This window comes from Pristis pectinata, chromosome 1 (assembly GCF_009764475.1).
Source record: "Pristis pectinata isolate sPriPec2 chromosome 1, sPriPec2.1.pri, whole genome shotgun sequence".
In the NCBI taxonomy this organism is placed as follows: domain Eukaryota; kingdom Metazoa; phylum Chordata; class Chondrichthyes; order Rhinopristiformes; family Pristidae; genus Pristis; species Pristis pectinata.
This window is the reverse complement of record NC_067405.1, coordinates 84672696-84687960: the sequence shown is the minus strand read 5'-3', so window position 1 is coordinate 84687960 and position 15265 is coordinate 84672696. Positions and strand designations below refer to the sequence as shown.

Below are 15265 nucleotides of genomic sequence, written 5' to 3'. Positions count from 1 at the left end.
CTTGCCCTTTTATTTTTCTATGCTCATTTTGATGTTCCAGGGCTAATTTTAAGAGCTACAATAATAGTCTTGTATTTGCTTTACAAATGCTTTCTTAGATCACACCATTGTGCTGTCCTTAAAGACAATAAAAACATAGGAGTTCCATTGTTTCCCTGCCTTCCCTGAAGATGTTGGTTCTTGTTTACAGTATAGTTCAAAAAAAGCCTGAAATGTTGGTTAAGTAATCACTCTTCAAGTACCACGGCCAAAAGGTGGCTGATTAGATGGGTGGGACCTCCCACAGCATAACTGTAAGGAACTGAGTGATAACGTGCAAAATACTCTTGCTGTTGCTCTGCATCTGTTCATTTCCAAGCATTTCTTCCCATCAGAAGTGACCATTTGAGTCTCCGCCAGCTCTGAGCAATCCCATCAATCTGGTTCCCCTACTTATTAGACGGGAGTCAGGGGACATGCAGAAGCTCAGATGCTGGTGCTTCTAACCTGCTGCTACCTTCAAAGGGAATCCCCTCCCGAACAGATATTCCCTGTTTCATTCTTCCATTTCCACCAACCACTCCTCAAAGAACTTCCCCACAGAACCACAGGAAATGCAGCACCTATCCTTTTAACTCCTGTCTTCCAACCACCCAGGGGCCCAAACACTCCTTGCACGTGTTATATGAAAAATGGAAATGTTCTGCAGAAAACATTTTGATAAAATATGGACAGTTCACGCAAACTAGCTTTCTCTGTTTATATCAAAATGTACCAGTTCTGCTGTAGCTCATCCATTTGTAATATTGGCTCATTTTTTCCTCACTCCACTAGTGCAGCGTGATACCCCGGGTACTTCGTATTGGCTCTGCCTTCCACAGCTTGTACCTTGCTTTGTTTGTGTTCTCTCCAACTTCCCTTGTCAACCAGATGACTTCTTCACATCTTATCCCTGCAGCAACCCTGGCCTCACCCTGTCAGAGATATTCCCCTTGTTTTATCCATTCCTCCACCACCCTCTGCAAATTAAAACTAACATGTTTTTTTCCCCTCCCCAGTTCTGCTAGAGGGTCTTGGACCTGAAGTGTTAACTCTGCCTTTCCACAGATGCTGCCTGACCTGCTGAGTGTGTCCAGCATTTTCTGTTTTTATTTCAGACTTCCAGCATCTGCAGTTTTCTGATTTATATTTTTCTGTTGTCTCGCTTCCTTCTGACATGAACAGTGGTAATATTTTTGTGGGTTTCCAATCCTCTGGGTCATCTCCAGAATCAAGGGAATTTTAATAAATTACAACCAACACATCCATTGTCTCTGCAGTCTCTAGAGTCATAGAGCACAGAAAGGCCCTTCAGCCCAACTGGTCCATGCCGACCAAGATTCCCATCTAAGCAAGTCCCATTTGGCCCATATCCCTCTAAACCTTTCCTATCCATATACCTGTCCAGGTACCTTTTTAAATGTTGTTAATATCTTTAGAGGCACTAGGATGTAGCCAATCAGGTCCAGGGTGTTTGCCAGCTCTTAGCCTTTTCCTAGTACTTTTTTTTTTACCTACTGACAGCTTGTTTTAATTTTTTTCCTCCCTGTATAATCCATTATTATCATAACACTGTACCAATGAAATGGCACTTATTTTTCAGACTGATGGATTTCTAAAGGACAACAACAATGCTGCCCGTCGATTGCTGGATGGAGTGAATTTCATGGCACAATCAGTTTCAGAATTTGGTGCCAAACCAACAAAGGCGGTGACAGCTTGGCTGACGGATCAGATCGCACCCTCCTACTGGAGGCCCAACTCTCAGATTATCGTAAGTCTAAAAAACTGTGGCTTTTCATTTCCTGTTCTTTTCTATGCAAGATTGCTGACACATGGGCAGATTACCCTTCTACCAACAGTGCAATCTCACTGACCGTGAAAACCCAGCAGAGGCTGACTTCCTCTCTTTCACACTCTCTAACAGACTTATCTTGGCTCTGGTTGGCATTTCCTTGAAGCTATGCTTCATATGAGACATGCAGTTGAAAGAATGATGAGTGATTGCAGTTCATTTGGTGTTGAGATCTCAAAACCAGGATCGGAATTGAAGTGCAGAACCTCACGGTGATAATCTTGATTGTTACTTGAGCCATATGCAAATTGACGTTGGGTGTAATGGTTCAGGGTGGTTAACTGTGTGGCTGTGGTGTGGGAGATGTGGGTTTAGATTCATGGGATACTGGTTCCTTTATTGAGGGAATCAAGTAATAGGGACTGCACAGAGCTTCAAGCCAATAACTGATGGGTGGAGAAGCAAGGTTCATGTGAGGGCAGAATTTTAAATTTAATGGAGAAATGCAGGATCGTTGGCAAAGTTGAATGTGACAAGCAATGCCAGAGTTTGACGGTAATAGTACACAAGGAAATAAAGGCAATTCAAGGAAGCATTGTTAAAATTAAAGGCACAAAGAGTGTGGCCATTGACGCATGAAGCATTAGTAACAAAATAAATGAATGGATGTGGCAAATGAAGATGATGGGTTTGAGCCAATAGTTATTAGAGATGGCTGTTAGGAGGCTCAGTAGCTACTTTTGGGAATGAACTATTCCAGGGCATTTGATGTTTAGAAAGGACAAACCAACACTGAAAAAGCAGGAGTAGCCTGGGTAATTTAGAAGGGCAAGGAATGATCTTGATCCATCAGAGCAGGATGTAGAATTAAAAGGGGTGAAATAAGAGATTACAAGGGACAAGAACACCAATGGGAATGGTTGACATGTTTCCTTCAGCAACAAGGGGAGGGGACTAATCAGTAGGAACAACATCAGCAAAGGTAGTGCAATAATTATGCAAAATTTAAATTTTCTCATACACGCTGGTAATCAGATTTACCCAAGTAGTTTGGAGGACGTTCCCAGAGTCATTTGGGGCAGTTTTGTGGCACAACACACCAGAAAACCGATCTGGGGACAGGTAATGTTAGATCTTGTGAAATGAGACCAGGTTAATCTCAGTGTTCCTCTTGGGGAGAAATGATCACAAAATCTTACAATTTTGTATGCAGTTTGAGAGGAACACAACCTTGTCATCCAGAAGCATGGGATCCACGGTGACTAGGCCGTTTGGATCCAGAACTGGCTTGCCCATAAAAGACAGGGTAGTGGTCGATGGGTCTTATTCTGGCTGGAGGTCCGTGACTAGTGGTGTTCCACAGGGTTCATGTACTGGGACCTCTGCTGTTTGTGATATCTATAAATGACTAAGATGAAAATGTGGACGGGTGGGTTAATAAGTTTACAGATGACACTAAGATTGGTGGTGTTGTGGATAATGCAGAAGATTGCCAAAGGATACAGCAGAAATAGATATGGGCAGAGAAGAGGCTGATGGAGTTTAATCCAGGCAAGTGTGAGGTATTGCACTTTGGGAGATAAAATATAAAGGGAAAGACCCTTAACAGTGTTGCTGTTCAGATGGATCTCGGGGTCCAAGTCCATAGCTCCCTGAAAGTGGCTGCACAAGTTGTTAGGGTGGTAAAGGCATATGGCATGTTTGCCTTTATTAGTCAAGGCATTGAGTTCAAGAGCAGCTTTATAAAATTCTGGTTAGGCCGCATCTGGAGTATTGCATTCATTTCTGGTCACCCCATTATAGGAAGGATGTGGAGGATTTGGAGAGGGTGCAGAAGAAGTTTATCAGAATGCTGCCTGGATTAGAGGGCATAAGCTAAAAGGAGAGGTTGGACAAACTAGGGTTGTTTTCTATGGAGCAGCAGAGGCTGAGGGGAGACCTGATGAAAGTTTATAAGATTATGAGAGGCACAGATAGAGTAGACAGCCAGTATCTTATTCCCAGGGTTGAAATGTCTAATACTCGAGGGCATGCATTTAAGGTGAGGGGGGGTAAGTTCAAAGAAGATGTGCGGGGTAGGTTTTTTTTTACACAGAGAGTAGTGGGTGCCTGGAACGCGCTGCCAGGGGTGGTGGTGGAAGCAGACATGATAGAGGTGTTTAGGAGACTCTTAGATAGGTACATGAATATGCAGAGAATGGAGGGATATGAACCATGTGCAGGCAGAAGGGATTAGTGTAATTAGCTTTGGCACAACATCATGAGCCGACGGGCCTGTTCCTGTGCTGCAGTGTTGTATGTTTGTCAGAAAGCAGAGTCTTGAATTGAAACCAATTAAGTGGGTCAGTCTTCACAGTAGGGGTAAAGGATATTATACGTGATAATCCAAGGAAATTAGTTTAAAAAAAAATCGGGAGCCAGAGCTCAAACAAGAAAACAGCATGAGGAAAAGTAATGGCACTAAAATGGTGAAGATGCTGTTGATGAAATTTGAAGTTAAGTTATAAGAAAAAAATTCTGCACTTGCTGCCTCCTGAATTTAGGAATTCATTTCTTAAACTAAGGTTTAAAAAAAGTGACCAAATGATTGTTGGATTTTGAAGTACTGTTCACTTTTAAAACAGATGGTAAAGCTGTAGTAGCTGGTACCTGTTGGCCTGGCTGCACTTCAGACAGTCAAAGCTGGTCTCCATCTCAAAATCAGGCACTTGCATGGGAGGAGTACTGATGTGTGAACTCTGTTGTTTCATTGCCTCTTCAGTCTGTTAGTTCCCGCTGACCATCAACCACCCATTTACACACAACCTACATGAATCCCTTTTTTTAAATTCTCCCCACATTCTACCATTCACCTACACACTAGGGGCAGTTTACAGTGACCAATTAACCTACCAACCAGCACGTCTTTGGGATGTGGGAGGAAACTCATGCAGTCACAGGGAGAATATGCAAACTCCACACAGACAGCACACAAAGTCAGGATTGAACCCGAGTTTCTGATGAGGCAGCAGCTCTACCCATTGCACCACTGTGCTGTCCTAAATAATTCATAATAAATGCCGTGAAGCTACCAGTTTCTTGTTAATATGGCAGTGGTTCACAATGCCAGGTAGGAAATCAGCCATCAGCCACCTACCTGCAGCTCCAGACCCACAGTTATACAGTACTCTTAACCACCCCCTGGCTTAGTGAGCCACTTGGTTCAAGGGATGGAGAATAAATGCTCCCAACAATGCCCACCCATGAATGTATCCTAGATGAGGAGAAGCCGTTCACCTGTTTTGAATGTTTGAAGGGATTTGCCTGGTCATCAGAACCACTGATACACAAGTAAATTCACACTCAGCAGAGGTTGTTCACTTGCTCTTAATGTGGGAAGGGATTTGTTCAGTCATGCCAGCTTCAGAAAATACCAACACATTCATACTGGGGAGAGGCTATTCAGCTGCTCTGTGTGTGGGAAGGGATTCATTCCATGCTGTATATTTCTGACCAGCTCAATTTAAACTCCCCAGCTGGCAGGGTGGGTCGTGAACTTGTCTCCAGGTCATATATGGGTCTTTGGTCTACTCTCATACCACAGTGTTAACATCCTCTGGATCAAGATCCAGGGCTGCTCCTTCCTGATTTCTTATTCTTTATCCTTGGACCTTCTAATCTGCTGTCAGTAGTCAAGAGTGCAGTTTCTGTGAGCATTTACATAGTGCTGTCTGCAACCCTTTCAGCATTGCACAAAACACTTTGCAGCCATTGCACTTTTGAAGTGTAGAAACTTTAATGAAGGAAACAAGCACACAGCAAACTCCCTGGGCAGCAAAGTGATAAATCCCAGATGATCTTCCTTTCCAAATGCTGATTGGGAGATTTAAATTTTGAGCAACTTTCCTCCTGTTTTCAAAGTAGAGCCCTGGATCTTTTACATCCCCAGAGAGCAGTTGCAACCTCTGTTAATGCCTCATCTAAAAGATGGCATCTCTGGCAATGCAGCACTTCCTCAGTACTTGATTGAAACATCAGCCAAGATATTTGTGCTTGTCTCTGGAAATAATTAAACACTACAGGTTTGGAGTTGAGGTTGCTAACAGAAGAAATGCAACTAACGCTGTGTGAGACAAAGAGTGATCGATTCTAACTTTATGTCAGGTGCATCATTGTCCCTGTTGGTAGGCTAAGATCTATCCTCCAGGTTGGTGTAGAATCTTTCCTCTTCAGGATCAAAGGTGACTTGTTTCTAACACAGCTTAGTTATCATCAATATTTGTTGGTGTTGACTTTCAATCAATATTTTGCATATTGATTATTAACTATAAACATATATACTAAGTTTTAAATTTCTTAAAACATTTTTTTTATATTTTTATTTACAGCGTGGTAACAGGCCCTTCCAGCCCAGTGAGTCCGCGCCGCCCACTTTAAACCCAAATTAACCTACCCGTACGTCTTTGCAATGTGGGAGAAAACCGGAGCACCCGGAGGAAACCCACGCAGACACGGGAGAATGTACAAACTCCTTACAGACAGCGACAGGAATCGAACCCTGATCGCTGGCGCTGTAATAGCATTGCGCTAACCTCTACACTACCGTGCCGCCCCATTCTGCACAACTATCTGTAAATAAGTTGTGACATGCATTTGATGGATTTGAACCTTCTCGGGAGTGCACAGAGTTGTAATGTGTGCTATGTGCATTCCACAGAACTGTCATAAGTGCAATAAACCTTTTGAAGACCAGGAAGCAAAACACCACTGTAGAGCCTGTGGCGAAGGCTTTTGTGATGGTTGCTCATCGAAATCCAAGCCGGTTCCGGAGCGCGGTTGGGGATCAGTCCCTGTCCGGGTGTGTGATGAGTGTTACGAAAGAGCAATAGTCGGAACAGGTAATCAGTAATCAAAATGAATGATGTTGTGCTCTCTGTTCCCCTTGTACTGGTGTTCCCCAAGGGTCAGTGATGGGGCCATTACCCCCTTGCACCTTTTATAAGTGATTATGTTGGGTGTAGGGAGCAGTGCGTTGCTTAAGACTTATAGATCCAATGGTAGAAAAACCACTGAATGATACAAAGCTTGCACCATAGGACAGAATGAGATGAAGACCTGTTTGGAAGAATGGTACAGAAGGGAAGGCTTTAGATTTGAAATGATTCTGGGATGGTAGGACCAATACAGGCCAGGTTGGTGGCAACTCAGTGGGAGGATATTGAGCAGTGTGGAGAATTGAGCCTTGGAGTACATGTGCACTGATATTTCAGCATTACAGAAAAGTCAGTGAGATGGTTAAAAAGGCATTGGGGATGCTTTCCTTTATAAGGCAAGCTCCTTCAGGGCAGGTTTGTTGAAGCTATGGGAAGGGTTTAAACTAACTTGGTAGTGCAAGCAAAATTCATAATGGAGAAAGGCATAACTAGAAATGGAAGGCAGAAAATCGATGAGGGAGTTCGAAACATAAGTTAGAAAATAAATGAAAAATAAGTCTGTGCTTAGTGGTATATAACGAAATGCAAGTAGTATAGTGAATAAGGCAGGTGAATTGAGGGCACGTGGACATATGGAAGTATGAGGTTTTAGTTACTGTGGAAACATGATTTAACTAGCTGGTAGGCTCAGCGGCTTGGCATTCCTGATTACAGGATGAGATGGAGGAGGGGTGGTGGTATTGATGGTTAAAGTAGCGATCTCAGTTCTGAGATGGGATGTCATCTTGTAAGGATCATTAATGAAGCAATGTGGGTTGAACAAGGGCAATTGCACTGGATTTAGTTTTGGGGAAGGGACCAGGGCAGGTCGGAGGAGTATCAATGGGAGATCTTTCTTGAAGCTAATCATAATCAGTTAGATTTGGCATAATTATTGAAAAAAAAGGTTCTAAATTGGGTAAGTTTCACATAATGAGACTAGAAACAAACAGCTATTTGAAGTTAAGCCAGACCCTGAGCTTTGGAAGGTGTTTAAGGAGATTCAAGGGGTTCAGAGTAAACAGGATGGAACTGCCAAATCTAGAGCCCCATGGGTGATGTGCAGAATAAAACCAAATAGGCAAGTTTATGTCAGACACCAAGAATTCAATGCAGTAGGAAGCCTGAAGGAATATAGAAAGTGTTGAGAGTGAAATCACAAAAGCAATAAAAGGCAGAGGAAAAAGATTGGCAAGTAAAATCAAAGAAACCATCTCTGGATTTACTAGGTAGGTGAAGAACAACACTGAAGGAAGACCATAACATATCTCGTGTGGAGGTGGAGGCTCTAGGAAGGTTGGTGAATTTGTTCGTGACTGCATCAAATCCCTCTTATGGACAGTGTTGTCGTTAGGGGGACAGTGTTGTCGTTAGGGTGACTGTGGGAGATATTGGATGGGATAAACATGTGAAAGAGGAAATATTAAGGAATAAACTATTGTGGAAGAATTGATAAATCCCAGGCTATTAAAAGAATCAAGGAGAGAAACTGCCAAGGCTGTGACTACAATTTCAATCCTCTTTGGCTGCAGGAGTGGTGCCAGAGGATTGGAAGATTGCTGACGCTGTACTGTTGTTTAGAAAGGGAGGAGAGTATATAACCATGTAATTACCGGCCAGTGTTGGGTCAGTTACTGGATGTCATTCTAAGGGACTCATAATCCTTGACCTTGAAAGGGACAGGTTAGACGGCACCAGTCGGCATGGGTTTGCTAGGAGAAAGTTCTGTCTCATTAACAACAACATTTTTTTAAGGTGACATGGAGAATCAATGAGGATGTAGGTTTTAGCAAGAATTTTAACAAAGTCTAACATGGCAGCTTTGTCAAAAACTAAAAGCCCGTGGGATCCAAGGGAGAGTGGCAAATTGGATGCAAAACTGGTTCAGTGGAAGGAAGCAAAGGGTGATGGGTGTTTTTGTGACTGGAAGCTGTTACCAGTGGTACTGACCTATTGCTTTCTGTAATATATGTCAGTGATCCGGACTAAATGTGAGGGAGGATGTTTTAAAAAAAATTGTTGCACCTAATATAAAGATTGGCTGTATGTTTGACCGTGGGAAGGAAAGCTTTAGATATAAATAGTCTGGTTACAAACAGAATAAGTAGCAAATGGGATTTAATCCAGGTAAGTGTGTGGTAGCGCGTTTGGTGAAATGCAACAAGGTTAAGTCAAGAGGAAGAAGGAAGCATACTTAAGGTGTAGGAAGCAAAAATCAGGCAGGGCTCTTGAGAATTATAAGGTAGCCAGGAAGGAGCTTAAGAAGGGACTTAGGAGAGCTAGAGGGGACATGAGGCCTAGGCGAGTAGAATTAAGGAAAACCCAAGGCATTCTACAGGTACATGAAGAACAGGAGGATGACTAGAGTGAGGATAGGACCACTCAGGGATAAAGGGGGAAATATGTGCCCGGAGGTAGGGGAGGTCCTTAATGAATACTTCACTTCAATTTTCACTAGGGAGAGGGATTTTGATGAATGTGAGGTCAGTGTAGAACAGGCTAATGTGCTGGAGCATGTTGTGGTTAAGAAAGTGGTAGCGTTGGAGCTTCTGAAAAACATTAGGATAGATGAGTTCCTGGGGCCAGACGGGATATACCCCAGGTTACCATGAGAGGCGAGGGAAGAGATTGCTGGGGCATTGATGATGACATTTGCATCCTCCCTGGCCACAGGAGTGGTACCAGAGGATTAGAGGATGGTATTCAAGAAAGATAATAGGGATAATCCTGGGAATTATAGACCAGTGAGTCTTACGTCAGTGGTGGGCAAGCCATTGGAGAGGATTCTTAGAGACGGGATTTACAAGCATTTGGAGAAGCATAGTCTTATTAGGGATAGTGAGCATGGCCTTGTGAGGGTCAGATCATGCATCACAAGCCTAATTGAGATTTTCGAGGAGGTGACAAAACAAATTGATGAAGGTAGAGCGGTGGATGTGATGTATATGGACTTCAGTAAGGTGTTTGACAAGGTTCCCTGTGGTAGGCTCATCCAGAAAATCACGAGGCATAGATGCATGGAAACTTGGCTGCATGGATTCAGAATTGGCTTGCCCACAAGGCAGAGGGTAGAGTATTCTGCCTGGAGGTCAGTGACTAGTGGTGTTCCACAGGGATCTGTTCTGGAATCCCTGCTCTTTGTAATTTTTATAAATGACTTGGATGAGGAAGTGGAGGGATGGGTAAGTTAGTTTGCAGATGACACAAAGGTTGGAGGTGTTGTGGATAGTGTAGAAAGTTGTCATAGGTTACAACGGGACATAGATAGGATGCAGAGTTGGGCAGAGAAGTGGCAGATGGAGCTCAGTCCGGAAAAATGTGAAGTGATACACTGTGGAAGAACAAAGTTCAAGGCAGAGTACAAGGTTAATGGCAGGATTCTTAGCAGTGTGGAAGAACAGAGAGATCTTGGGGTTCAAGTCCATAGATCCCTCAAAGTTGCTATGCAAGTTGATTGAGTGGTTAAGAAGGCATGTGGTGTGCTGGCCTTCATTAGTTGGGGGATTGAGTTCAAGAGCTTTGAGGTAATGTTGCAGCTCTACAAAACTCTGGTTAGACCACACTTGGAATATTATGTTCAGTTCTGATCACCACATTATAGGAAGGATGTGGAAGCTTTAGAGAAGGTGCAGAGGAGATTTACCAGGATGCTGCCTGGATTAGAGAACATGTCTTATGAGGAAAGGTTGATTGACATATCCTTTACATATATATCTTAGGGTAACTCTGAAATGGGGGTGGGGGGTGAGAATTTGAAGAAGTGGATTATTACTGTTGGAGAGAATGGGCAAGATTTTGTGAAATCTAATTTATTGGTATTTCCAAATTGTTTCTGGAGGGATGGTTACAAAGAAAGATAGTTTAGCAGAGTCTGATCGTCAGTAAATAGGACACTGTGTGAAAACTCCAGAAACCCTTGTGGTAATTTGAACATAAACAGTAGTGTTTGGAAACTGCTCCATTAATTGGGGAAATAATGGCTGATCTTAACCCCTCTGGCAGCAACCACGTGTCCTTTGATTCCCTTAGATTCTAAAAACCTATCGGTGGCAGCCTTGAATGTATTCAATCTGTGCACGTGTAGCCCTGAGACAGAGTTCCTAAGGTTTGCAGTTTACTGAATTATGAAATTCTTCTCTCACTCCAATCTAAAATTATCAACCTGCTAATTCTAGACTCTAGGATATTCTGACCCCAAGCCAACCCAAATCTAAATTCCATAAGTATAGACGTAGCCTACTCAATTTCTCCTCCTGATCCCAGAAAACATTGCGAGATTGCAACTGTGGTTTACATTGTATATTTTTTAAGTCTTCAATTTTTAAGCCTTAAACTGTACATTTTTAACCTGGATATTGCAGTGGTGAATCTAATCTCAAAGCTGTATTTTCTGAATCTTTCTCTCAGGCACCAAGTTCTGAAAAATGAAATGGCTGAAGTATTTAAATTGATCTGAACACTGTCCCAAAACTCTGCACTTATTACAGAGCCACAGCTTAAATCATTACTAACCTTTAGGCCACCACAGCTCACTGTTTTACTTGGATTAAGGCCTGCATTGTATAACACAGTTGAAACAGCATGTTTCTATTACATTATTAAACTGCTTGATTTTCTTTGAAGAAGCTGCAGATGATGATGATGAACGTGGTACAATAATAGCACGGAAAGTTGGGGAAGCTGTGCAGAACACCTTTGGAGCTGTGGCTACAGCAATAGATTTTCCATTAGGTAAGAGTTTTATAAAATGGGCAAATATTTTGTTGTACCGTTGTAGAATCCAAAAGTAGATTTCATTACGGCTTTAAATTCTATGTTTTGAAAATCTCATTTGTCTGGAGTGGACTCATTAACAAACTTTTAAAGACAGTCACACAATCCATATTGCGTTTATTAATGTAGGACGTGCCCCTGAAATGGATATGCAGTCCTGTGGATATTGGCATTGTTAGCTCATTCATCTGCTTTTTATTAGGAGTTGAGGTGGTCATTACCTTCCCCAAGCACTTTTAGTTAAGCTGCTAAACACCTTTGCAGCACCCTTGTACTGAACCTTCCCATCTGAACACCTCCAACACGTACACAACCTGAAAAGCAAGCAACTGCAAATGTTGGGCATCTGAAATAAACAAAAAGCAGGATGTTGGGACTGCTCAGCAGGTCAGACAGCATCTGTGAGAGAGAAACAGAGTCAACATTTCGGATTTAAAGTTCATCAACCTGTAACATTGACTCTGTTTCTCTCTTCACAGATCCTGTCTGGCCTGCTGAGCATCTCCAGCACTTTCTGTTTTCCTCCAACAGTCAATGTTTGCCACATGTAATAATGACAATTTTGGTACAGAAATAAGTAGAATGTCTAGTAGCTTTGCGGGATATAGACCGAAGAACAGACCCTGCTACCCTTGGTACAATTGTTACCATGTTCATTGTGCCGCTGGCTATCTCCCCACCTGAAGTTCAGATCATCCTAAACATTGCCTATAACCCTAACCCATCTGCCCTCACTCACACGGATGCAGGCTCTCGAGAGCCTAAAATTTAAAATTCTCATGTTAACCCCCCTCAGGATCGGACCCCTCCATATCCAGCTGCCTTCCCTTTATGCCCACAAGAACAGTCCGTTCCAATGACTCTGGTTTCTTGAGCATCCTCGTTCCCTTCCAGCGTATAAGTTTGTGGGCCCCACATTCTGGCATTCTTTGCATCGCTTCCTACCTTACAAGACAAAATCCAACCTTTCCAACAAGTCGACACTCTTTGGCATGTGCTTCTGAATTGTGGGATTTATAATCCATATTAAAGTTTATGTTGAAATGTTCAGATTTAAACTATAGAATTGGTTCTAAATCAGTTTTATTTTCTCCTTAGAAATCTATTCTAGGATGGTATTCACTTGCATCTACACAAATTGGATAGCCATTGGGTATAATGTATTTGAGCACCAAATGCCTTCTAATTCGTGCTATCTTTTATTTTATAATCCCTGTAATTTGATGGATAACCAAACGAATAGCTAATCACTTAATCTGTTTAAGTAACACACCACATTAGGGCAGATGAACCAGAGATCAGTGGCTGCCAACTTTGATCTGTAGGCAAGTTACAGGTGAAACGAGATGTGACATTTTCTAGAAATATTGAGCAATTTGTGGGAGACAGGAGGGGCAGTGATGGAGTTGTGCTCGGGGTATTAGTTTCAGATAAGCAAGTGTGAAACACTTAACACTCCTGGTACATACTTTCTCAATGGTGACCTGGGAAATTCCCTATCAACCAAAGAGTTTGAAATCTAATTGGTCATGTACTGGATTATTGCTGGGAGTTTGTAAATATCAGGCAATTCAATGTGATGGTCATTCCCGTAAATGTTGGAGCCCACCTGTTGTCCCAAGCTTGGGACCAGTGGTGTGTGGATAACCAAGAATTTCTCTCTGTGGTGGACCTGTTGTTTGCTAACAAGAGAGACAGTGAATACATGTTTTACGGCTGATGTGTCCAGTTAGTTACACTGCATGGAAGCAGGCCCTTCGGCACAGCTCATCCTTGACGACTAAGTGTCTATCTGATCTGGTCCCTTTTGTGTGCGTTTGGCCCATATCCCTCTAAACCTTTCCTATCTTTTCCTAATCTGTCCAAATGTCTTTTAAATGTTGTACCTGCTTCCACAGCTTCCTCTGGCAGCTCGTTCCTCTGTGTGGGAAAACTTGCCCCTCAGGTTCCTTTTAAATCTTTCCCCTCTCACTTTGCCGGACTGGTGTTGGATCAGGCCAAGCAAACTCCAGGTTCGCTTGCTGGTACTTAATCTATTTTGTTACTACGATACCCCTGAACTGCAGCTGAATGCAATTGCTGAGCATTAGCAGCCCAATGATTCTATGCCAATTGGCTGGTTGGGTGACATGACTTCGAAGTGAAATGAATGTTGGATGAAATGTTGTAGAAATTAGACTACTGTTCACTTCAATTTATTTAACAAATTCATGTTGTGTTTATTAGGACTGGTGAAGGATGCTGCCAGACCATCTTATTGGGTGCCTGACCACGAGATCACTGACTGCTTCTATTGCCGGAAAGAGTTTACCCCAAAAATGTCGAAGCATCACTGCCGTGCTTGCGGACAGGGTTTCTGCAACGAGTGCTCTCAGAATAGGCGCTCAGTCTCCTCCCGTGGATGGGATCATCCTGTGCGAGTGTGCATAAACTGTTACAAAAAGGCAGGTGATCTTTGAGCAGCAGAGTTAGAAACAACAGCCTAATACTGAATTTTAACCTGAACTATTTATTACATACGCATGACATTTAAAGTGGGACTTGGTTGTTAATACAGTTCCTAATCTTGCCTATTCAAAAATGTTTACTTTTTGAGGCCTCTGGATAATAATTGGACCACAATAGGGAATTGGTCAAATCCTTTTCTTCAGTAGAAGATTGTCTAATTCAACTCTATTCACTTATTGATCTTATTCACTCATTGTGAATTACTTGTATATTATGTATGTAATGTATGAATGGATTGCTAAGTCTGCTCTTAAATACACACAAATGTCAAGAAATGGCATGTTCCAGTGGAGAATATTTTAGTTTTAATATCAAACCGTGTTTTAAGATTAGCTCATTTTCAGTGGCATTAGCAGGCAAACATATTTTAGAATGTCCAATGTTGGCCCTACCAAATTATTAATCATGTTTTGTTAATGCCTCTTCGTATTAAATAACTGTTTTTGATTGTAAATAAAATAGTTGTTCTCTGCCACACTATATTCTCCTGCTTTGTCTGTGTGGATTTAAGACAGGCTGTGATTCATTAATCAATGAAACCAGGCAAGCTGCCTGTGTAAAACATTGCATACAGTTACATTCATAAATCATTTCTCGTGTGCACCTTGGCCATACTTGAAAAGATGTGGGGTGAACGTGCTGTTAGGTACTTAAGCCAAGCAGAAACTGTAGAACTCTGGTTTGTAATTAACACCGAGAATGTGAAACTTGAGCAGCAGCCCTGTGCTTTAATGGAATTCCTTCTACAAATAACAAATTGGATTGAAGTCTGAGATAACTTCAGTGGCATTTTTATCTAACATCAAGCTGATGAATATAATGTGGATGGTGATGAAGAGGTCTCATTCATTAATCTGACTTCATCCAGGTTGAGAGCTGAAGATGTGGTGATCTGGTTATTGAAAGCAAACACACTGATCCAGTGTAACTGTTTTATTAGATCACAGGTCACCTGCACCCATGCCAAGCCCTTGGTTCTACCTTTGTTACCACTCCTGTCCATCAAATCTCCATTTTGAACTACCCCACTGTAACAAATTATACATAGCTACAAATGTATTTATAACCTGTTGTAAAATTGAGAATTAGTGAATCCAGGGGAGCAACTAATGGAATGGTAGGCATAGACAATTTTGCAAAGTGTGAAGTGGTATACTTTTGCAGAAACATGGAGTTAAAAAGAAAATTTATACATATTTGAAAGTGACAGGAGAAGTTG

General features: G+C 42.1%; 1 protein-coding gene across 1 annotated transcript in view; it reads left to right on the top strand.

Moving 5' to 3' along the window:
• The window catches only part of zfyve1 (zinc finger, FYVE domain containing 1), a 42020-nt gene extending 28008 nt beyond the window's left edge, over window positions 1-14012 (top strand). Inside the window, exons 8-11 of the mRNA XM_052041673.1 lie at window positions 1622-1792; window positions 6510-6690; window positions 11389-11496; window positions 13765-14012. Of these exons, the coding sequence (XP_051897633.1) occupies window positions 1622-1792; window positions 6510-6690; window positions 11389-11496; window positions 13765-13997 (693 nt within the window). The 3' untranslated portion in view covers window positions 13998-14012. The remainder of the gene's footprint in view (window positions 1-1621; window positions 1793-6509; window positions 6691-11388; window positions 11497-13764) is intronic.
• The last annotated feature ends 1253 nt before the right edge of the window (window positions 14013-15265 follow it).